Source organism: Bos indicus x Bos taurus, chromosome 3 (genome assembly GCF_003369695.1).
Source record: "Bos indicus x Bos taurus breed Angus x Brahman F1 hybrid chromosome 3, Bos_hybrid_MaternalHap_v2.0, whole genome shotgun sequence".
NCBI classification, from domain to species: Eukaryota; Metazoa; Chordata; class Mammalia; order Artiodactyla; family Bovidae; genus Bos; species Bos indicus x Bos taurus.
In genome coordinates, this window is record NC_040078.1 from 7968411 (window position 1) to 7992458 (window position 24048).

The following is a 24048-nucleotide window of genomic DNA, read 5'->3' on the forward strand; positions in this document are numbered from 1 at the left end:
TGTATTACTTATGTCGATAAAGCTGAAATTTTTTTTTTTAAATATGAAGAAATCTAAAAATGTTGGATGTTTTGGAATCTGACTAGGTAAATCGCTCTGAGAGAAGTGTATATATCAGTTAGGTGACTTTCCCCAGAAAGTACCAGAAAACCCTCAGATGGCTTAAACAACAAGTAATATTTTGCTATGTCATATATCAAGTTGTCGGAAGATAGGGTAGTTCCAGGGTTAGTTAAACGATGGCTCAATAATGTCACCAGTGCCCTAAATGTTTCTCTTTACTGTCATTAGCAGTGTAGCCACTTCCCTTATGGAGGCAAGACAGCTGCAGCAGCTCACAGAATACACCCTTAAACATCACCACGTTCAAAGCCTCACAGAGATTTTATTGCTTCTTGTGCTCCAGAATTGCCCCCCTACCCCCACAATCAGATTGCCCTTGAGGATTCATTGTCCAGAGCTGTATTACACATTCAGTTCTAAATAAATCACTGCTGCTGCTGCTGCTGTTAAGTCGCTTCAGTCATGTCCGACTCTGTGCGACCCCAGAAACGGCAGCCCACCAGGCTCCCCCGTCCCTGGGATTCTCCAGGCAAGAACACTGGAGTGGGTTGCCATTTCCTTCTCCAATGCATGAAAGTGAAAAGTGAAAGTGAAGTCGCTCAGTCATGTCCGACTCCTAGCAACCCCATGGACTGCAGCACACCAGGCTCCTCCGTCCATGGGATTTTCCAGGGAAGAGTACTGGAGTGGAGTGCCATTGCCTTCTCCGAAATAAATCACTAGCGAGGGAATTGGTTCTCAAAGTGTGAATAGCAGTATTAGCATCATGTGTTTAGTCACTCAGTTGTGTCTGACTCTGCAGCCCCACAGACTGTAGCCTGCCAGGTTCTTCTGTCCATGGAATTTTCCAGGCAACAATACTGGAGTGGGTTGCCATTTCCTGCTCTGGGGATTAGCATCATAATCTGTTAGAAATGCAAATTCTGGAGCCCTATGAGAATCAGAAAATCTGAGAGTGGGGCTCACTAATTTGTGTTTTAACTGTACCTCCAGATGACTCTGATAGAGCTCAAATATGAGGACCACTGACTTAGACTAAAGAGAAACCACCTCCTGGGGCTAGGAAAATGTCTAGTCTTCTCTCAAGTTCATGGACACCATGTGAAAGTTGCTTAGTCATGCCCGATTCTGCCACCCCATGGACTGTATGTAGCCTGCCAGGCTCCTCTGTCCATGGGATTTTCCAGGCAGGAATACTGGAGTGGGTAGCCATTCTCTTCTCCAGGGGATCTTCCCAACCCAGGGATCAAACCCAGATCTCCTACATTTTAGGCAGAGTCTTACCACCAAATATCTGAACCAAATCATGTTCTACCAGCAAGGAAGAAAGGGAGAAGAAATTCAGAGCTAGAGATAATCGTGTTCTAATGATGATGAGTCTTCTAAGGATACAAGGAATGACATGGTCTCTTCCTTTCCACATTCCTCAAAAATAAATATTTTTTAGTATGCTTTCTTCAGTTAAAAAATGTGAGGGAATTCCCTGGTGGTCCATTGATTAGGACTCTACACTTTCACTGCCGGGGCCCGCCTTTGATCCCTGGTCAGGGAACTAAAATCCCACAAGTTTCATGGCATGGCCAAAAAAAAAAAAAAAAGTGGAAAATACTGAGTGATATGTGCATTTGCAGCCTATGCATATGTGGAAGTGTTGTAAGTAATTGTTGCAAAATAATTATGTAATGTAATACATAAACAGTAGGAACAAAATAAGCAAAATATAAATACGTAAGGGTAGATGGGTGTTTACATGAATATGGATGTATAGGGAAAGTTCTGGAAGGACTACAAAATTCACAGTGGTTATTCCTAAGAAGGGAAGTGAAACTGGAGGAGAAACGTATTACTGTCACTTTTACTTTATTTACTTCTTGTGGAGTCCTGCCCCAAGGCCACAGGTGTTAGAGCCTTGTACTAAAGCCACAGAAGCAGAGCCCAAAACCAGGTCATCTCCGAAACTCACTGAGCCCCTGTGTAACTCACCATTGCTAAAAGCCCCCCAATCATCAGCAGCCAGCTTCTCACCCCAAATTAGGCAAAAATTTCCACCCTGGTAGTTACCCAATAGCGCCACAACCAACCACATAATGCTAGCCTTCAGGTGGCAATTTTCTTTGTCTTCAGGCTATAAAAATCGGTTGCTGCTGCTGCTAAGTCACTTCAGTCGTGTCTGACTCTGTGCGACCCCATAGACGGCAGCCCACCAGGCTCCGCCGTCCCTGGGATTCTTCAGGTGAGAACACTGGAGTGGGTTGCCATTTCCTTCTCCAATGCATGAAAGTGAAAAAATACAGTGAAGTTGCTCAGTCATGTCAGACTCCTAGAGACCCCATGGACTGCAACCCACCAGGCCCTTCCATCCATGGGATTTTCCAGGCAAGAGTACTGGAGTGGGGTGCCGTTGCCTTCTCTGTAAAAATCGGCTACTAACCCACAAAAAGTGTTGGCTCTCCCTGACCTGTTAGGAGGCGTCTGTTTGCTGTGCTCCCAGTGCCCATGTTATCTCTGCTCTTTGTTCTTAAAACCTCACTCCTCTCTGCCATATTCCGTGTCTGGAAATTCTTTTCCAAGCCTCATTCAGACTGCCTCGACATTTCTAAATTGTTTCACTTATTTATAGAAAGAATATATTCTAGACCACGTGTGTAGTTTCAAAGAAGTAATTGTTTAAAATGTCAACACACAATATAGGCAAGAGGAGAAAGGACTGAAGTTCTAGGAATGATTCTGAGCTCTGCTCACATTTTCACAGATGAAAAGATGGTAGTAAAGAAAAACCATTTCAAAACTAAGCATTTTTGTTTTGTTTTGTTTTGTTTTGTTTTTTGGTGTCGCTTGACTGGCTTGCATGGAAGAGAAAGCATGAGTTCAGCTTTTATAATTAACTGTTAAATCTTAGTGCTATTAATTTGATAGCTCTGCTAGAAAATTCCCTGGACTCCCAAAAAATAGCCTATGGCCTTCATCGGAATTTTTAAAAGACAAAGTTTATCACTTTGGATACCAGAAAAGCTTTATCAAAAGTGCAAGCTCTTGTCCAACTCATCCAAAAAAATCCAGCAAGGAACACAAAACTCAAAGAAAAAAACAAATACTGAGGTTGAGGAACAAAGAGAACCAAGAAGCAGTTTATTTAGGACAGAAGCCAAAGTTACCCCCTCAGAGAATAGGGTGGGTGGCCTCCCAAGTGAGGGATGCCCACAGAGTTTTTGATCCCACTTTTATGCTGTTTTTAGCCCTTTGAATGGGTTGGGGTCTTTTTGATTAAGGATGGACTATTCATTGAGGGGAAGGCTGAAGCATGGTCTGGATTGCACCAGGTTTTTTCAGTCCTGATCCTGAGCATTTATCTCCAGAAGCTACCACAAACACACTCTAAGAGTTTGTTGGTCAGCCTCTAGGTCATGTCTGACTCTGCAGCATGCCAGCTTCCCTGTCCTTCACTGTCTCCTGGAGTTTGCTCAAATCATTGAGTTAGCAATACCATCCAACCATCTCATCTTCTGTTGCCTGCTTCTTCTCCTGCCCTAACGTCTCCCAACATCAGTGTCTTTTCCAATAAATCGGCTCTTTGCATCAGGTGGCCAAAGTATTAGAGCTTCAGCTTCAGCATCAGTCCTTCCAATGAATATTCAGGGTTGTCTTCCCTTAAATCTTCTGTATTGGCCCAGGGCCACCACATGTGGACGCTCATACAAGGTCATCAGCAACCTGTGTGCTTTGATTGCCCATGCTCCTCGGTTTTCATGGTGAGAGTTTCTTCCTCAGATGTTACCAAGTTTCTGTTTTAAATGTCATTCCTCCCTGTGTCATGCAAAACGAGGAAGTGTCTTTGTTGTCTCCTTAATGCCCACGCACAAGAAGGCTATTCTTAGGTTTGGCCCTGTATTTCTTGCCTCATTTTCTGCAAGGCTTAGAAAATTACACCTGGAAGCCAGCATTCAAAATGATAGGGCTTCCCTGGTGGCTCACACAGTATAGAATCTGCCTGCAATGCAGAAGACCTGGGTTGGAGTCCTGGTTTGGAAGATCCCCTGGAGAAGGGAATGGCTACCCACTCCAGTATATCTTGCCTGGAGAGTTCCATGGTCAGAGGAGCCTGGCGGGATACAGATCATGGGGTCACACAGAGTCAGACAAGACTGAGTGACTAACACATATTTAAAATGATGGAATGTTAAAAGGGAAAGAACTAGATATAATCTAACTCAATTACATCATTTACAGATGAGCTTAGGAAAGGGAAGTGGCTTGACAGCTAGTCTCTGTCAAACCGAAACCAAAACTTGGATTTCCTTCCTCTTCCACCATTATCTTTCCCATACCACATCACCAACTTAAAATTCTGCAGGTCTGGGGGGAGTCTAAGTATATTCTGATGTGAGATAACGAGGTAGGATATGTATAAGTCACTCTAGCAGATAGCATCTATTTTCTGGAAAGTTCTTATATGTCAGTAGGCTGTTATTTTAATGGCAATAGCTAAAGTTCAGGCTATGGTTTAAGGTTACACCACAAATATAGTTTAGTTCCTTGCAGTTTTCTTCCCTTGTGTCTATCTCTTCCTATTTGGGGAGTAGTTTTCTCACCTTGATTTCCTTTGTGTGTTTCTATAAGCATATCTGTTTTCAGACTTCTGTGTCTGTGTCTTATTCTGTGTGCATTTTCCATCAGTGTTTGAGATTTAGTATCTGTGAAGCAGGGTATTGTCTTGAGTATTTTTTTACTTTCTGATCATCTTTGTCTTTCTCAGTTTTCCCTCATTTTTTCTTTTTAATGAAAAAGCCTCCAGATGACTCTAGCCCTCAGCTGTTTGATTCTTCCCAGAGCACCCCTCAGACATCATGGAGCAGATATAAGCCATCCCTACCATGCTCTATTTGAATTCCTGACCCATATAACCCATAAGAACAATCAAATGTCTGTTGTTTTACACCATAATGATTATTGTTTTAAATTTGAGTATGGTTTGTTACATAGCGATCGATAACCGGAGTTCTAGTTCTGGGCTATATCGAAGACAAGCAGGCCAGCCTACCGCTCACACTCCCTCTCACGACTGTATCTTGGATTACTTCACTGAATTTCTGCCTGTCTTCATTCTAGGATTTCCTGAATCCAATTGAGCTGCTTTGGAGGTGCCACAGGTGACATAATCTACCTGGACTCGTGCTCAGGACTGCTGTCAGCAAGCTAATCAGAGAGTACTTGACCTGAACACTACTGGAGAGAAGTTACCAAGACCGAAGACTGGTCTAGCTACAAACCCATACCCCTCAACCTCTGCTGGGCCCTTCGCATTGCTTGGCAATCCTTTTACATGTAAACTCCTGTTCAGCTCCTTCTCCTGTTCACCATAAGGACCACCCTGGTGGCTCAGACGGTAAAGCGTCTGTCTACAATGCGGGAGACCCAGGTTCGATCCAATCCACTCTAGTACTATTGCCTAGAAAATCCCATGGACAGAGGAGCCTGGTAGGCTATAGTCTATGGGGTGGCAAAGATTCGGACACGACTGAGCGACTTCACTTCACTTCACTAAACCTTCTCTGGCACCCTTAAGCCCTCCTACTATCACCTTCGCCCCCTCTTTCTCAACAGTTGACTGACTCCTTACCCAAGAAAATCAAGGCAATCAGGCATAAAGTACTTCACCTTTCTTACTCACTGTCTGAAAATACATTTGCATATGACTTGTCTTGAGCACCGAAGAATTGATGCTTTTGAACTGTGGTGTTGGAGAAGACTCTTGAGAGTCCCTTGGACTGCAAGATCTAACCAGTCCATCCTAAAGGTGATCAGTCCTGGGTGTTCATTGGAAGGACTGATGCTGAAGCTGAAACTCCAGTCCTTTGGCCATCTGATGTGAAGAACTGACTCATTTGAAAAGACCATGATGCTGGGAAAGATGGAAGGCAGGAGGAAAAGGGGACGACAGAGGATGAGGTGGTCAGATGGCATCACCAACTCAACCGACATGAGTTTGAGTGAAATCCGGGAACTGGTGATGGACAGGGAGGCCTGACGTTCTGCAGTCCATGGGGTCGCAGAGTTGGACACGACTGAGTGACTGAACTGAATGGAACTGATGACTCTTCCTCACCTCCTGCTCTTAGCTCAGAGGGAGAGGTGTTCCATGCCTACCTCAGAACCGACTCCCCACCCATGCGCTATTCTCATGTCTTCAGGATCTGCGCTTGCTTCATCATGTTTTCCCTCTTTGTCATGCACCCAACTTCTCCCACTCCCACTGACTTCTTCCCAAAGACCTGTAAGCAAGTCCAAGTCTTTTACTTAAAACACAATTTCCCTTTCTTTCCTTGTCCCCCTTCTACTTATCATCTTCTAATTGTCCTTTCTTACTATGTCACTCAGGGCTCTCCATAGTAAGCCACAATATCAGAATCTGGATATATTCAGTGTCAAGAAAGGAATCTATTGGTGGGTAACTGGAGGCAGGTCAGCCAGTCCTACTGTTGTGTGCCTGGGACCCAACTGTGTCCCTCTCTTCTAAAGGTGTCTACGTCATACGTGACCAAGTCTTACTTATTTGAGATTGAGCATTCCAGGAAAGACAAACTTGCCAGGCCCAGCTCACATGCCTGCTCTTTGGCTTTCTGCATTAGTCAACTCAGGCTGCCATAGCAAAGTATCACAGACTGGGGAGCTTAAACCTCAGAAATTCATTTTCTCACAGTTCTAGGGCTAGAAGTCAGAGATCACGCTGTTTTAAGGGTTGTTTCTTTTTTTTCTGTGATCTCTTTCTTTGGCTTGTAGATAGCCATTTTCTTGCGTGTTCACATGGTCTTCCCTCTGTGCATGGCTGTGTCCTATCTCCTCTTCTTATAACCATACCAGTCATCCTGGGTTATGGTCCACCATAATGACTTCATTTTAAGGTACTGACTCTTTAAATACCCTATCTCAAAATACGGTCACAGTCTAGAGTTACTGGGAGTTAGGACTTCAACATATAAATATAAGGGAGACACAAGCCCAAGAGGGGGTGAGGGGCGGAGGGGAGATCTATCTCCTTTGGCTTCTGCAATAAAAAGCAATCACCACTTTCTATTACTACTCACAGTGGGGGGCTTCCCCAAGGAATACTGAGGTGCTGGTGAGAAGGGGAAGAGGAGTGGATCCAGTCATGTTTTCATAACACAGACACTTAAAAGGAGTAGTAACTCATGGCCTTCCTTAATGGCTCAGTGGTAAAGAATCTGCCTGCCAGTGCAGGAGAAGCAGATCTGATCCCTGATTTGGGAAGATCCTACATGCTGCAGAACAACTAAGCACATGCGTGACAACTGCTGAACCAGTGCTCTAGAGCCGGGGAGTAGCAACAGCTGAGCCCACAGGCCACAGCCACTGAAGCTCAGGCGCCCCAGAGCCTGCGCTCTGCAGCAGAAGAAGCCACTGCCAAGAGAAGCCCACTCGCCGAAACTAGAGAAGAGCGTGCACAGTGACAGAGACCCAGCACAGCCAGAAACAGATAATAAATAAATATTAAATAAAATTTTAAAAATTAAAACACTTTTTCATTTCCACCCAATCTTCAGACAAAAGTTATCAAGCTCCTATCGCCCAACCCCAGCCCCTGAAATTTCTCAGGCAAAGGTTGTAAATAGTTCTTGGATTGCCACACTGAAAGAACTTTGTCTTAAACTTTTCTACAGCATTTTATACTGTTGACTTCTCTCTCCTACAAGATCCATTCTCCCTGGGCTGTCTTGCTGTGCTCTCTCCGTTAGCCCCTCCTACCCAATTTCCTTTGTCAGCTATTCTTCCTTTTCACACCCTGTCAAAGTTGCTGAGTGTCAAGTTTCTGTCACTGGCCCTCTCTTTAGCCCTTTCCCACCTCTCCCCTTGCTTCCCCTTTTCCTCACTGTTCCCCTTTCTTTCTCAATCAATACTCTTATAAACAAAGAGATTTTTATACTTTATCTTAACCTATGCTCTCTAGATAGGCTTCACATGGAGGTTCTTAAATTATAGGGAAAATGGTATGTATATGTGCATTTTTTCTTAGGAGAGGGCCTAGCTGCTGCTGCTAAGTCACTTCAGTCGTGTCTGACTCTGTGCGACCCCATAGACTGCAGCCCACCAGGCTCCCCCGTCCCTGGGATTCTCCAGGCAAGAACACTGGAGTGGGTTGCCATTTCCTTCTCCAATGCATGAAAGGGAAAAGTGAAAGTGAAATCGCTCAGTCGTGTCCGACTCTTAGCGACCCCATGGACTGTAGCCCACCAGCCTCCTCCGTCCATGGGGTTTTCCAGGCAAGAGTACTGGAGTGGGGTGCCATTATCAAAAGTTTAAAACATCAACCATGTTGATGCCTCCTAAATCTTTTGTCCAGACCCTTCTGAGTTCCAGAGCCATATATCCAACTGCCTACTTGACATCTTCACCTAAAATCACCACCAATCTCCAACTCAGTGTCAAAAGCTGAGATCATTATCTCTCTCTCTCAAAGCCTGCTCTCCTTCCTCTATTTCTTATGCCCAAGAAATGTGTTGCCATCCTCCTGATAACCCAAATCAGAAAGCTGAGCATCACCTAGCCCCTCCTTCTAAATCACTCCTCATTGCCGTTCATTCATCCAAATGCTGTCCATTCCACCTTCTTAACATCTCTCCTAAAGGCTTCCATTGCATTTTCACTTCTTTAACAGAGACTCTCCCTTAACTCAACTGTTAAAATAACTTCCCAAGTTTTTCCTCCATTTTCAATCTCTTTCCCCTCCAACCTATTTCGTGGACTATGTTATTCCCCAGCTTAAAACTTTGAAGATCAGTTTTATGTTTTGTAAAAACTACCATGATAACAGTTCAAGAAAGTCCAAAATTTTCACCATGGCATACAAAGTCTTTTATGATCACCTAATAAACATTAATTGAGTGCCTCCTCGAGGGTTTCCCTGGTCACTCAACTGGTAAAGAGCCTGCCTGATAATGCAGGAGAGTCAAGAGATGTGGGTTCGATCCCTGAGTCAGGAAGATCCCCTGGAGAAGGAAATGGAAAGCCACTCCAGTGTTCTTGCCTGGGAAATCTCATGGACAGAGGAGCCTGGAAGGCTACAGTCCACGGGGCACAAAAAGTCAGACACAACCAAGCACTCACACACACACATGGCTTATTTGGGGGCTTCCCTGGTGGCTCAGACAGTAAAGAAGCTGCCTGCAATGCAAGAGACTCAAGAGATGTGAGTTCAATCCCTGGGTCAGGAAGATCCCCTGGTGAAGGAAATGGAAACCCACTCCAGTATTCTTGCCTGGGAAATCCCATGGGACAGAGGAGCCTGGGGGGTTACAGTCCATGGTTTGCAAAGAGTCAGACATGACTGCACAACTAAGCAGGAGTCTACTCAAGGTACTGTATTGTATGCTGGGGATACAACGATGAACAAGAGGAACAGATTCCCTGCCCCCAAAGACCTTACAGTCCACAAATGTGATGAGTACTACAAAGGAGGAGGACAAGCCACTGCAGGATTGCAGGGGATGTGAGCGTCCCAACTTGAGTCAGGAAACGAGAGCCGGCCTCAGCCTCTTGTGTTCCACTTCCAGTTGTCATCAACAGGTGTGTGTCTAGATATGGAACCAACAACTTTGAATGCATTATTTCATTTAAACTTCACAATAACTCCTTAGGGTTGGTACCATTTTTGCTAGCCCCATTTTAGAGATATGGAAACTGAGGCCTAGCAAGTTAAAGTAATAGAATTGGAATTCCTTCCCACACTCATCTGAAACGCAGCCCTCTTAGACCTTTAAAAGCTTGTACTTCTCTTTTGTTGTATTCACGAATCCTCTGGAGCTATCCTCAGCTCTGTAAACATGCCCACCTATTTCACTTACGGTCTTGGCTCATGATGCTGCCGTTGCCTGAAACACCCATTTCCCTCAAAAGCCTTCCTGCTGAACACACAATTATCTTCTGTGATCCAGTAAAAGTGTTCTCTCTTCCGTGTGGACTCCTAGAATTAGCCACTGCCTTCTCTGTGGATACACAGAATTTCACAAATCTTTTCTAAGTTCCTGAAGCACTTCAGATGCTTATGTGGGTAGTCTTCCCCTGCCGTGATCATTCACTCAGTCGTGTCTGACTCTTTACCACCCCATGGACTACAGCCTGCCAGGCTCCTCTGTCCATGGATTTTTCCAAGCCAGAAGAAACTATAAATCCCAGAGGATGATAATCGAGGACCTCTGTAATCTCAGAACCTTGTGCTGTGGCTGCCATTTCAACATGAAGGAAGAGAAGAAGGGACAGAGTAAAGAAAAAGATGAGGGAGAAAAGAAAAAGCAAGCACAGAGACAAGCACCCCAGTATAAGATAATGCCAAGACCATCTGTTCTTCTTTTTAAAAATTTGCATTTACTGCAAGGTCAATCCTTACCAGCCCAACCACAGTCAGTTAGAGGGCTGTTCAAGAAAACCTGCAGAATGGCTCCCACTCTGTTGCGGTCCTCCTGTGTTCCCCTCCTCTCCTTCCAGTCTAGCCCATGCTCTCGACAGCTGACAGTTCCTCCCTCCAACTGAAGGCCACAGACAGAAAATGAGTCAAGAAGAAAATTAAACCTCAAAGGAGGAAAATAAAGTGAATGCCTGGCATCACGTATGTGGCAGAAAGCGGCTTCAGGGAACAAAGAACAACACAGAGCATTGAGAGGTACCCACCTTTCGCCCTGAAGCCACAGAAAACCCAGAAGACACTCGATTTTAGACTTCCCAGATAAGCCACCACAGCGCTACAGCATGGAGCCTGAAGATTTCAAATACAAGTCTGGATTTTGGAAGATGCAAGTAAATCACCCGAGAGGAGCACTAGAATGGCTCTTCATTCGTTTCCGCCATCCATCCTTATCAGACACTTAATCCAAGGGCCTGTGGGGGAGGGGCTGCTGTAGAAGCATGTTGGGGGCAGGGAAGACGATAATGGGAGAGGACAGATTAACTCTACTCCAGAGAAATGAAAATGTGTGGAGCAGTTTTTATATCACTCCGGAGTGGAAAGGAAGTGTCCGAAGCAATGGTCACTTTTGCCAGCCTCTGATTCCATGCTGCTGCTGCTGCTGCTGCTAAGTCACTTCAGTCGTGTCCAACTCTGTGCGACCCCATAGACGGCAGCCCACCAGGCTCCCCCATCCCTGGGATTCTCCAGGCAAGAACACTGGAGTGGGTTGCTATTTCCTTCTCCAATGCATGAAAATGAAAAAAATACAGTGAAGTCGCTCAGTCGTGTCCGACTCTTAGCAACCCCATGGACTACAGCCCACCAGGCTCCTCCATCCATGGGATTTTCCAGGCAAGAGTACTGGAGTGGGGTGCCATCGCCTTCTCCGGATTCTATGCTACTCCTGCCAAACATCACCGGCCCACTTCTGTCTGCTGCTCACTTCCTGGGCTTTTCCAAGCAAGGCCTGTCCTAGATGTCCAGAAGCCTGCTGGGGGCCTGAAATGGCCAAGCAGAGCCATTGATTTTCTGTCTAGGAACTAGACTGATGTGAGAGCAAACAGCGCAGGGGTGAGGGCGGGGGTGGGGTGGGGTGTGGGTGTGTGTATTTTGGCAGAGCAATGTCGAGAAAGGCGGAGAAGAGGTTAACAACTTTACCACTTCCTAACCACTGCACCTCCACTTTTTCCGGTAAGGAGCTGCTTCACAGGGCCCTGAGGGGCCTGAGCTAATCTGAGCTACTGTGGCCCATCACAGCCCTAGGAACACTGGGAGAAGTGTCACCCTAGTTCTCACCTCACCTGCTTCCTTTCCTGCCTTTCCACCTTCTCTTCATTCCTTCTAACTTTTTGGAGGTATCTCCTCCTCCCAGAGCCCATTTCTCCCACTGCCTATTTCTTTTAATAGAGGATTCAAATCTCATGATCAAATTCCCACTAAGTTAGTAGCTCCTGCAGTTTACAGATCCCAGAGGTATACACATCTCCAATTTTAAAAGAAAATATTACTGTAGATAATATCGGGGTGAAGGACACTTGTAATGATCTGAAGATTTAAATGACTGCTTCCTGTGGGTAGCTTCTGGTCGCTCAGACAGTAAAGCGTCTGCCTGCAATGCAGGAGACCCAGCTTCAATCCCTGGGTCAGGAAGATCCCCTGGAGAAGGAAATGGCAACCCACTCCAGTATTCTTGCCTGGAGAATCCCATGGACGAAGAAACCTGGTAGGCTACAGTCCATGGGGTTGCAAAGAGTCGGACACAACTGAGTGACTTTACTTTCTTTTTTTCTTTCTGTAGGCAGGCCCTGGCTGCTTGGAGATGGGTCTGGGCCAAGCAGGAGAGTGAGACGTTTTGAAATAGAACAAGAGACCCCCCTAAGGAAGTGTTCTCTTTCTTGAGTCTCATTCCCAGGCTCCTATTGTCTCGAACGTGGCATTGGTGGGTCCTAATGCAAGAAGTGGGCTCATTCGTCTGCCATTTATATTCAGGAATTACATGAAGTTCCCAGAAATGGAAACTGGTACGTAATAGATTAGGGGTGGGGAGAAAGGCTGTTTACTTCCTCTCTTCGAGTCAGCTAGGTCTCTTGAGGGTTCCTATCTGTGGTGACTTGCGCACTCTAACACACAGCATGTGGCAACTGCTACCACCGGCAGCTCTGCTGCTTCTAGGTAAGTCAGACTCCCTTGGCCTGAGAGCAGAGCAAAGATGCCCTGGGCACAGCAGGCATCTCTTCTCAGGCAAGGAATGAGACCCTTAACCAAGGACAGACCCCTTCCTATGTCTATAGACCTTGGTTTAGCTCCTAGGACACAGCTTCAGGGGTTAGAGATACAGGAAATGGGCATAATCGGGAGGTGAAAGGAGAGGACATGAGTTCTCCGTCACTTCACTCCTCTAGGTCTCAGCTTCTCTGGCTATAAACTGACAAGTATGCACTGGGTAGCCCCTAAGGTCTGTCTCCCATTCTCACTTTCCAATGCTCCTCTCTCAGTCGTTTCATTTCTCTCCTTTCCAGAGGACTTGGGTGGAGATAGTTTCCATGGCTTGATTCAGAGATATTCAACCTGTGCCCTTAACTTTGGGGTTTGAACAGGGACCAAGGAGGAAGGGTATTGAAAACAGGGATTTGGGCAGACAACAGATTAGGAGGTACAGACGCTGGAAACCAGAAGGCAGGCAGTGGGGGAGATACCCACTCTATTCATCTTTGTTGAAGATGTCTTTTCCTTGTCTGTTTATTCAATGGCTATACGGGGCCTTCACTGTGGCGCTCAGGCTCTTCATCGCTTTGCGCGGGCTGCCTCTAGTGGCGGAGCACAAGCCTCTTGTCGCGGTGGTCTCTCGTCGCGGTGGTCTCTCTTGTTGTGGAGCACAGGCTCTAGGGTGCTCAGGCTTCAGTAGTTGTGGCTCATGGGCTCTAGAACATGAGCTCTGGTTGCTCTGCAGTGTGTGGGATCTTACTTCTGGCGCCAGGGATTGAACCCGCGTCCCCTTTACTGGCAGGCGGATTCTTACCACCAGGGAAGTCCCCACTATCTTTATCCTGATTCTTGGGAACACTGGCCTCTGAGGGCAGAGGTGGGCAGGGGAGTTTAAATACCACACTCCAGTCACCCTGTTCTCTGCTGCTGACCAATATTTGTTTTATTCTTTTTTTCTTACAGTTTCAGCTGACACGCAAACTGGTGAGTTTGCTTCATGGTCTTGGACGGATCGAGTGAGGCATGTAAATGTGTAATAGCTGCAGGGCACTGTTAGGAAATGTTCTTTGCACAAGAAACTGTTGACATGGAGTTGATGGTGGTGGTGGTGGTGGTTTAGTCGCTAAGTTTTGTCTGACTTGCAACCCCATGGACTATAGCCTTCCAGGCTCCTCTGTCCATGGGATTCTCCAGGCAAAATATTGGAGTGGATTGCCATTTCCTTCTCCAGAGGATCTTCCCGACCCAGGGATTGAAACCAGGTCTCTTGCATTGCGGGCAGATTCTTGGCAGGGGCAATTCCCCCAATACAGTGGGCTTGGCCCTACCAAGGAGGAGGCTAAGTCTCTCCAAGTCAGTATGCTCAGACTGAGTGCAATGCTGCTGCTGCTGCTGCTGCTAAGTCACTTCAGTCGTGTCCGACTCTGTGCGACCCCACAGACGGCAGCCCACCAGGCTCCGCCGTCCCTGGGATTCTCCAGGCAAGAACAGTGGAGTGGGTTGCCATTTCCTTCTCCAATGCGTGAAAGTAAAGTCGCTCAGTCGTGTCCAACTCTTAGCGACCCCATGGACTGCAGCCTACCAGGCTCCTCCATCCATGGGATTTTCCAGGCAAGAGTACTGGAGTGGGTTGTCATTGCCTTCTCCAGACTGAGTGCAATACTAAGGCTGAAATGCCAACTCTCAGTTTGCAATGGGTTTTGAGCCTCCTTGGGAATACCAGTATAGAGCCTGCTCACTTCTCTGCCCTTATCTACATTCTCTTAACACTTCAGCAGATCCCTCAAAGGCTGTGGTGCTCCTAGACCCTCAGTGGAACCACGTGCTCACGAATGACCGTGTGACTCTGAAGTGCCAGGGAGACTACCCTGTTGAAGACAATTCCACAAAGTGGTGGCACAATGGGACTCTCATCTCAAGCCAGACCCCCAGCTACTTCATCGCAGATGTCAAGGTTCAGGACAGTGGCGAGTACAAGTGTCAGACAGGCCTCTCTGCACCCAGTGACCCGGTGAAGCTAGAAGTCCACGTAGGTGAGTAGGAGAAGGGGAAAAAGGAACTGACCAATAAAGGATAAAAAAAAAAAGAGGCCCTGAAAAAAAATAATGTTCCTGGGGATTAAAACTAGGATGAGATGATCTGTAGTCTATTGAATTACATCAGTATTGTAGTCCTAGCTCCAAGTAGGCCTTAGATAAAATGTCAAAGCCTGGCATACACTAGGGACAGGGCTGCTGGACTGCACAATTCCAAGAATCTACATTCACATAGAAGATGAATATATACAGCATGAATGGTGTCATCTGAAGGTCAGGGCATGACATCAATGCTCTATAACAGTTATTGAATAAATTAATGAATCCACTTTAGGACCTCAATCTCCTCATTCTCAGACAGTCTCCACATTCTCTAAGCTACCCAACAAGCCACCCCTAATCTAGCATCATATCTATTTCCTCTTCCCATCAACGCTACACTCAAATATACACTTCAGCCTAAATTTGGCAATGTGAAATCTCTCCTAATAAAGATAGATACACGTTCAGCCCGCACATTCATCATGGAACGAAAGTCTTTGTATCTTAACAAAATCCAGGCATTGGATGCAAGGAGAAGTATGTTGAGGCAGAGATGTCTCCTGGTGTCCCTGAAATCACACCACATAGCCTGGTACCTGCTGTGTCTTGTAAGCTTCACTCTATTTGCATGACTGCCCCATCTCCATAATGTATGTGAGTGGAACAAGCCTGGAGGGAAAGGCGGGTTTAATGAAGGAGGACCTGCAACAAAATTCCACGGACCTGGGTCTCTGAAGCTGATTTTCTGGGCTCCTACACCTGACTGTGTTACTTAGTTGACTTAGTTCTCAATCTAGCTAGGTGAGAGATGGCCATGCCTGTGTGCCAAGTTGCTTCAGTCATATCCGACTCTTTGTGACCCTATGGACTGTAGCCTGCCAGGCTCCTCTGTCCATGGGATTCTCCAGGCAAGAATACTGGAGTGGATGGCCATGTCCTCCTCCAGGGGATCTTCCCAACCCAGGGATCTAAGCCACATCTCTTACATCTCCTGCTTTGGCAGGCAGGTTCTTTACCACTAGCACCACCTGGGAATCCCAAGAGATGGCCACCTGTGACCAAATAAAATGGGGAATTACCAACAGGAAGCAAGAGAAACCTCAAGTCTTGGAGTTGTTAGTTTGTCTTAAACTTGGCTCTAGAAACTGACTTTAGAAGTCTAATTAGTGTGAACAGTTTTAAACTCTGACCAAGAGCATTAAGTTCACCAGGCAAACTCCTGATCCTTCTTTTGGACCCACTTCACTTATCTTCTTCTCTGAGAAGCTTTGCTTACTTTCTTCGGGCCGGATTTCTTTGCTCCATTCTCTTTGGTCATGCAGTCCTTTGTTCTTAGCCTGTTGTAGCACTTATCACCTGGTATTATAATTATTTCTGAGTATATGTGTTTCTACGCCTAGACCACAGGTTCTTTGATGTGTCTCAGTCATCTGGGTGTCCCCAATCTGCATGACATGACATAGTAAGTTCTCAATAAGATATTTGTTTAACTAATGTATATATGAACATTCACTGAGTCCATGACACCCTGAATGGAATAAGAATGTTCTCCCCTCAAAGAAACCAAACTATATGTGTGTGTGTGTGTGTGTGCGTATATGTGTGTATATACAACATAAGTTATGTATATATATGTGTGTGTGTATGTATGTATATATATGATTACATATGTAACCCCTGTTAATATTTAAGCACATGTTCTTTCTTTTTTATGAGCATACATATGTTTTATATTCTTTTTAACTTAACATTCTCTGATAAATGTTTTCTCATGTCATTTTAAAATTTCTCTGCAGTATCGTTTTAAATTATTCAGGCCAACTTCCTCACCATGACTTCAAGTTCTCTGTGTGTGTGAAGTCTGGTTACTTGGCAAGGCAGTTGTGAAAAGAGTTGTTTTGATGATTAACTGTTTCCGTCTTAAAGGCTGTGCTCTGTAATGAAATGGTCTTGCTAAGACACTGTGGCCCCTGAAATTAGCAGTTACCATCAGCACTACCAAGCATGCTTTTCTTTCCTCTCCCTGACTTTTACAAGGAGTTCTCCTTCACAATTTCTGTAGTCACTCCTACGGATACTCAGTAACCTTCTTCCTGACTGGTTGCAACAGTCTTCCAACATTCCTAAAACCATCTATTCCTTCTGAAGTCTACCTTTCCTTGTATTCTAATACGATTCTTACTCTTTGATCTAGAATTTACAATGGCCCCTTATCACCTTCCATAGCAAATCCAAGTGTGGACTTTGAGGATGCTGCAGCTTGCTTCTCACCTGCCTCATCACTTAGTCCCTCTGCTCTCACTTTATGCTTTGATCATGTGTGTGTCTGTCCCTCTCTCCCATTAGACAAAAGCTCTTGGAGTGACTTGAGTTCTCATCCAGAGTCCAGTTGTCTTTTTCCCAAAGAAAGTTACATAAGGACGGCGCTGCCCGGTCTGGAGTTCCACTGTCCCCCAGCACCTGGGTGGTGAGCATTCTCTTCAGAAGAGCTTTGTGCTGGGTGCTGAGGCCTCCTGGGCCTGTGTTCTCTTTGTGTCTTGCAGGCTGGCTATTGCTCCAGGTCGCTCAACGGGTGGTAAATGTGGGAAAGCCCATTCGGCTGAAGTGTCACAGCTGGAAGAAAACTCCTGTAGCAAAGGTCCAGTATTTCCGGAATGGCAGAGGCAAGAAGTATTTTCATTGGAATTCTGACTTCCACATTCCAGAAGCAAAACTTGAACACAGTGGTTCCTACTTCTGCAGGGGCATTATCGGGTCTAAAAACGAGTCTTCAGAGTCTGTGCAGATCACTGTTCAAGGTAAGACATGTGCGGCACTAAAGGGACCAGAGACCCCTGTGCTGGGAATCTTGCATTCACACTGGGGAGATGAGTTGGGAGGAAATTGCTGACAATTCCACAGACTTCTTTATGAGTGTCATTCACTTTGAAACATGACAGCAGGTGCAAAGGCCACATTTCCTTCCTCATAAATATGCCTGTCCTAACTTACCTCATTCAAACCATATCCACACTCTTGTGTGTCTCTATCGTGCTGGCCCTTTTTTTGCCTGCTCCTGCTCCCCTTTCTCTTCCAAGTCTCAAGTCTTAGCCAAGAGTCTAGCTGGCAGTAGTAACCCCTCACTTTCTCACAGAAAGACCCAGAACCTGTGTTCTGGCTCTGCTGCTGATTAACCATATGACTGTGGCCAGTTAGTCTCTTGAACTCAATTTCCACTTTTGTAACAAAGACAAGCTGACATTTATTGGGCATTTTTCAGTGTGCTGGACACTGTGCTGAATGCTTCATTACATGCACTTAATCTGAACACCTGAGAATTAATGCTTTTGAGCTGAGGTGTTGGAAAAGACTCTTGAGAGCCCCTTGGACAGCAAGGACAGTCAATCCTAAAGGAAATCAGTCCTGAATATTCATTGGAAGGACTGATGCTGAAGCTGAAACTCCAATCCTTTGGCCACCTCATGCGAAGAACTGACTCATTGGAAAAGACCCTGATGCTGGGAAAGATTGAAGCAGAAGAAGAAGGGATGACAGAGGATGAGATGATTGGATGGCATCACCGACTCAATGGCCATGAGTTTGAGTGAGCTCTGGGAGTTGGTGATGGACAGGGAAGCCTGGCGTGTTGTAGTCCATGGGGTCACAAAGAGTCGGACACGACTGAGCGACTGAACTGAACTGATATTGAATTCCACTTTCCAAATCATTTAGAAAACATCTCCAGTTTCTGTAGCACCATCCTCCAGGGTCAGAGATGCCCTGCCATGGTGCTCCTGGACTTCCTAATCTCCCAAAACTTCCACCTGGAATCAGACTGAGATAAAATCCCTGATACTGGGAAAGATTGAGGGCAGGAAGAGAAGGGGGCGACAGAGGATGAGATGGTTGGATAGTATCATTGACTAAACGGACATGAGTTTGAGCAAACTCTGAGAGATAGTGGAGGACAGTTAAGCCTGGCATGCTGCAGTCCATGGGGTCACCAAGATTCGACACGACTGAGTGACTGAACAACAATACACTGTAAGCAATTTACATGTAATAATACAGCAATATAGACACACATCTTCTGAGATTCTAACAAAACAATGCCATAGTTTGTATAAAAAATAACTTCATCACAATTTAAATTGAAAGTAAATACTCTCAAATAGCTAGGAAAAGAGAGAGCAAATAATAAGGAAAATGGGGGCAAATTGCAAACAATTAGTAAATCTAGGTAAAGAATATCTGAGAGTTATTTGTACTTTATTGACATCCATTTTTTAAGTTCAAAATTATATCAAAATTAAGATTTTTTAAATTGAGACTAAAAATGCACTCTCATCTTACTACCTTATAGGCAACAGCAGAGAATGACTTTAAAACAATCTTAATGGCTAAGAGGTTGAGAAGCAACAAATTCTAGCCCTTTCCATTTTGGGTTCTTAGTTACTGAGCCTTGATAAAGAAATATTTTCTGACGATAAGTAGGATAAGTAGTAGATTTCAACGGCTTACCTTGTGTGTGTGTTGGTTTTTGTTTTTGTTTTTGTTTTTTCATTTTCTTGAGTCGGGTGAATACACTGAGTATAATTTTGAGACACAAGAGAAAGTTACTGAATTAAAAAACAGTGTTCTCACAACAACTTAAACTTTGATATCTCTCATTGCTGTTGTACAGTCACTAAGTCATGTCCGACTTTTTGCAGCCCCATAGACAGCATGCCAGGCTTCCCTGTCCTTACCTAACTCCCAAGTTTGCTCAAACTCATGTCTATTGAGTTAGACATCTCATCCTCTGTCACCTCCTTCTCCTTCGCATCAGGTGGCCAAAGTATTGGAGCTTCAGCTTCAGCATCAGTCCTTCCAATGAATATTCAGGGTTGATGATCTCACGCAAAACCCAGCTACAAGTACCTCCATCAAACATGAAAACACTATTGCTCAAGAAGCACTAGAATCCAAAACTGGTAGGAGGAAGCTGTGGCTTTCTTCCAGGCTCCCCCACATTCAATAGAATCTGTTTCTTAGCAGGTGTCAGAAAGACTTCACAGTGATGACCTCACTGTTTATGCCAATTTTCTGCCTTAACAAATGTCATTTTTTTCTCATCTCTCTGCTCAGCTCCAGAAACTTTACAAACTGTCTCGTCATTCTTTCTACCTTGGCACCAGATCACCTTCTGTCTGGTGATGGGAGTCCTGTTTGCAGTGGACACGGGACTGTATTTTTCTGTACGGAGACACCTTCAAAGCTCAGAGGAATGGAGGGATGGCAAAGTCACATGGAGCAAGGGCCCTTAGGACAAATGGAGGTAATGAAAGCAGCAGCCCCATCCCATGGGGGTGATAAAAGCAGCATCTATGAACCTCTTCCTAATTTCACAGCCTTATCATCTCCCAACAGGCATCTCTGGGAGCAGCAGGAAAATCACACGTCAGACTCTAGGGATCTGAGGATCCTTCACCCAACTCTGTTTCTTCTAGTCTCCTATGGAAAGAAAGTGCCAACCGTGAAGGACCAGTAAATATCTGCATCACCAGAAATAGAAGTCTCAGAGCTACGTGGCTGCTTTCTGTATTCCAACCATTCTGTCCCAAGAGAACAACCATACAGACTCTCAAAGATCAGCCCTGATGTATGAATATTGTGCTAAAATAAATGGATATGTAAAGAAGAAAATTCATGGTGGAGAGGCAGCTGGATGGTGGTCTACATCTTTTGCTGCACGCTGACTGCCTTCAAGGCACCCTGAAACTCCTTCTAGATAGTCTGTGGGTACATGTGGGGGTCTGGGGAAGAGAGCACAACCAATGAAGAGGGTGGCTGAGAAAGAGCAGGGTAGTCCAGGATAGACCAGGCAAGACCACCACCCGGGCTGTCTTCCTAGAACATGAACCATGGTGGAGGTAAAAGAAAATCACAGACGTGAGATGGGATTGAGTTTTCCAGGGGAGCCCCTGTCAAAAGGATACAGTGTGAGTCTGTGAGTATACAATGATAAATCCTCTCAATGTCATGAGTAGAAAATGATCCAGGAAGGGGGTTAGGGGTTGGAGGATTTGCAAAAGAAAGCACAGAATAAACTCATTGGAAGGAACATTGCTATCCCAAATTAAGCCCACTGAACAAAGGTATATCAGTGTCTAAACCGAGAAAGCATTACAAGAAAAAGTCAACCACAACTGCACAGGAAGGAGCTGGCAGGAGATGAGGATGCTTTTAGACTGAGAATTAGAGAGAAGGGGCATATAAAACCAGAATTTTCACTTCAATATCTAATTCAGCTTTATTCACATCACCCTTAAACAAATGTTGGATAACCACTATTAAATGTACTAAACTCTACTGAATTAAATCATGAAACTTTTAAATCCTTCAGCATGTCAATAATAATGGAGTAGAGGTGAAATCAATCACTGCTTCTGGAAGAAAGCTTTAGCTATCTCTCTTTGTGTTTTAGAAGCTTTAAACTGAACATTTCTTGATTCCGGTAAGGCATTTTTACAAGATTCTGCATGTTATTGTTAGATAGAAGATGGAAAAACCACGATAATAAAACATGAATGATAGAATCCTTTTGTCCTCCATTGCCTAAAGTCTTATCAGAGATTAGTTAATGAGAAACCCCTCTCCTCTCAGCAACCATCTCACCACAACTCATATGAATTAGTCAACTTGCTATTTCACCAGATCTTGTTGAAACAACTGGGCAAAGGGGAACTCTGATAGGTGGTCTGGGATAGGAGGATGGATGGGAATTAAAGGTAGTTTTAGAGCATGGGGCAGGCAAGAAAAGGTAGAGCTAGGAAAGAAGTAGGTCAACTATGAGCTTTATGCCAAGCCAACAATTCAGGTTTGGTATAAGAATATTAGAAGTATAGGGATATTAGATTTGGACATGAGACAAGGGCATTTGGAAACGTTAAACATTCAACTCACATCTACTTAGTACTTAAGTGCCAATTAAAAAAAAAGTTTTGTTTTTTTTAATGTGTGGCTGAGGCTGGCCCTAATTGCAGGCATGGGGGTTTAGTTTCCCTGGGGCTTGTGGGATCTTAGTTCCCAAGGCAGGGATCAAACCCATATACCCTAAATTGGAAGGCAAATTCTTAACCACTGGATCACCAAGGAAGTGCCCAAGCTAGCATTTAGCTGCTGAAGATACCAAGATGAACAACCCAGGTCATTCCCTGGAGCAATTTTCATTCTAGTGAAAAAAATAAAAAGCATAAATAGAGGATGAAGAAAGGGCTGCCGAAAAGAGGCTTAATATTTGGTATTGTGGTAATGGATGACTAAAAGTTTGCCAGGCAAAAAAGAGAAGTGCTGAAGGCTGATGGGCAATGATTCAAAAGCCGGAGAAGGGGGTCAAGAAAGTGGTTTGGTTCTGTTGCAGTCTAAAGAGTCAGTGAAGGACAGCAGAGAGTTCAGGGGCCAGATCTTGAAAGGCACTGCCTTCCAAGATAAGGAGGTTGTCATTTACCCTGCAAATCATTGAAGGATTTTAAGCAGAACAGGTCTTTTCTAAAAAAAGCCTCTCTGGAAGCTACTTGGAGGCTGGAAAGAAGAGGACAGTTGAAGACAGGACACTGCCTAGGAAGCAAGGTGGTTATTGCAGTAACTCAGGGGGCAAGTAATCAGAAAGTAACTATCAGCAGGCAGAAGAGGGAGATGGCTATTCAAATGTTTAGAAGGTAGGTTCTCCAAAAATTGCGAACCAGCAGGACGTAGCATGACTGAGGGCCCAGGGTCTGGAAACACAGTTTCACAAGTTAAGAATACAAGTACAACAGGCAAGACAGGCAGATGTAGGGTAAAAGAATCCAGTTTTGGATTTTGGTTGGTAAATATTTTTAAAGCATCAGTTTCGTGATGCAATTTTAGTAGAACCTTACTCAAGCAAGTAAAAATTGTTCTCCTAGTTGCAACCCTGATCTCATACACCCTTTGTTTAGAAACTGCTAGCAAAATACATGGAGAACTGAAAGAGATGAGACTTGTGGTTGCCAAGGGGGAGGAGGGAAGGGAGAGGGAAGGACTGGGAGTTTGGGGTTGGTAAAGGAAACAATTACATTGAGGATGGATAAACAACAAAGTCCTGTACAGCACAGGAAACTATAAACCTGCCTGCCAGGTTTCTTGGGATTAACCTATAACTATGTGCATAACTGAGTGACTTTGCTATACAGAAAAATGCCATGTAGTGCCACAAAGCGCCACAACACTGCTATACAGTGTGATGCCAAAGAGATGGGCACCACACTGTGAATCAACTATTGTTGTTGAGTCGCTAAGTCGTGTCCGACTCCTTTGTGACACCACGCAGTGTAGCCAGACTCCTCTGTCCATGGGATTTCCCAGCCAAGAATACTGCAGTGAGTTGCCATTTCCTTCTCCAAGGCATCTTCCTGACCCAGGGATCCAGCCTGCTTCTCCTGCATTGGCAGGCGGATGCTTTATCGCTGAGTCCCCAGGGGAGCCCAGATCAACTATGAAAGTGAAAGTGAAAGTCGCTCAGTCGTGGCAAACTCTTTGCGACCCGGTGGACTTTACATTTGGTGGAATTCTCCAGGCCAGAATACTAGAGTGGGTAGCCTTTCCCGCCTCCAGGGGATCTTCCCAACCCAAGGATCAAACCAAGGTCTCCCTCTGCAGGCGGATTCTTTACCAGCTGGGCCACAGGGAAAGTCCCAAATCAACTCTACTTCAATTTCTAAAACAAACAAACAAACAAAAAGTAGTAGGTTGGACTCAGGCTGGGTGGAGATTTGCAAACTTTCATAATGTTAATGCTATTGGTTTCCGGTGAGAAACTGACAGGTCTATTTCAAGGGTCAAAATTGCTACACTTCGTCCCTGGGTGGATTCGAACCACCAACCTTTCGGTTTAACAGCCGAACGCGCTAACCGATTGCGCTACAGAGACAGATGGAGGGAGTACCTTTTTCCAACTTGGGTCACTGAAAATAAACTCAAAGTGTTCTGTGTCTCCAATGTGGTTGAGGCCGGGTAGGAACTGGTAGAGACATCCCCCTCCAGAGCACCAGGGAAGTAAGTAGCCCAGAGAGAAGTGGGTCCTTTTCCCGCACTAGCACCTGCTTAGATCTGAGACAGGACTCAGTTTCTACCCGGAAGATGCTAAGAAAACGAGAGCAGCCGAAGGGGAATGAACCGGACTCTTCGTCGTCGTTCCGTCGTTCAGTCGAGTCCGACTCTTTGCGACCCCATGGACTGCAACACGCCAGGCCTCCCTGTCCATCA

General features: G+C 45.1%; 1 protein-coding gene and 1 non-coding gene across 3 annotated transcripts; one reads left to right on the forward strand and one right to left on the reverse strand.

The window, feature by feature from the left end:
• The first annotated feature begins 12597 nt into the window (after positions 1 to 12597).
• On the forward strand, positions 12598 to 21359 carry LOC113883690 (low affinity immunoglobulin gamma Fc region receptor III). 2 transcript variants are annotated; one of them, XM_027527613.1, is made up of 6 exons: positions 12598 to 12691; positions 13688 to 13708; positions 14503 to 14757; positions 17346 to 17600; positions 19909 to 20098; positions 20191 to 21359. In XM_027527613.1, exons 1-5 carry the CDS (start codon positions 12652 to 12654, stop codon positions 20085 to 20087), a joined length of 750 nt encoding a protein of 249 aa, XP_027383414.1. In that variant the 5' UTR covers positions 12598 to 12651; the 3' UTR covers positions 20088 to 20098; positions 20191 to 21359. The 2 variants fall into 2 exon arrangements, with proteins under 2 accessions (XP_027383414.1, XP_027383406.1); XM_027527605.1 differs by having other exon boundaries at positions 12599 to 12691; positions 14500 to 14757.
• A 2279-nt stretch (positions 21360 to 23638) lies between these two features.
• On the reverse strand, positions 23639 to 23713 carry TRNAN-GUU. Its single transcript has one exon. It is a non-coding gene; the product is annotated as a tRNA-Asn (tRNA).
• Between the last annotated feature and the right edge of the window lie 335 nt (positions 23714 to 24048).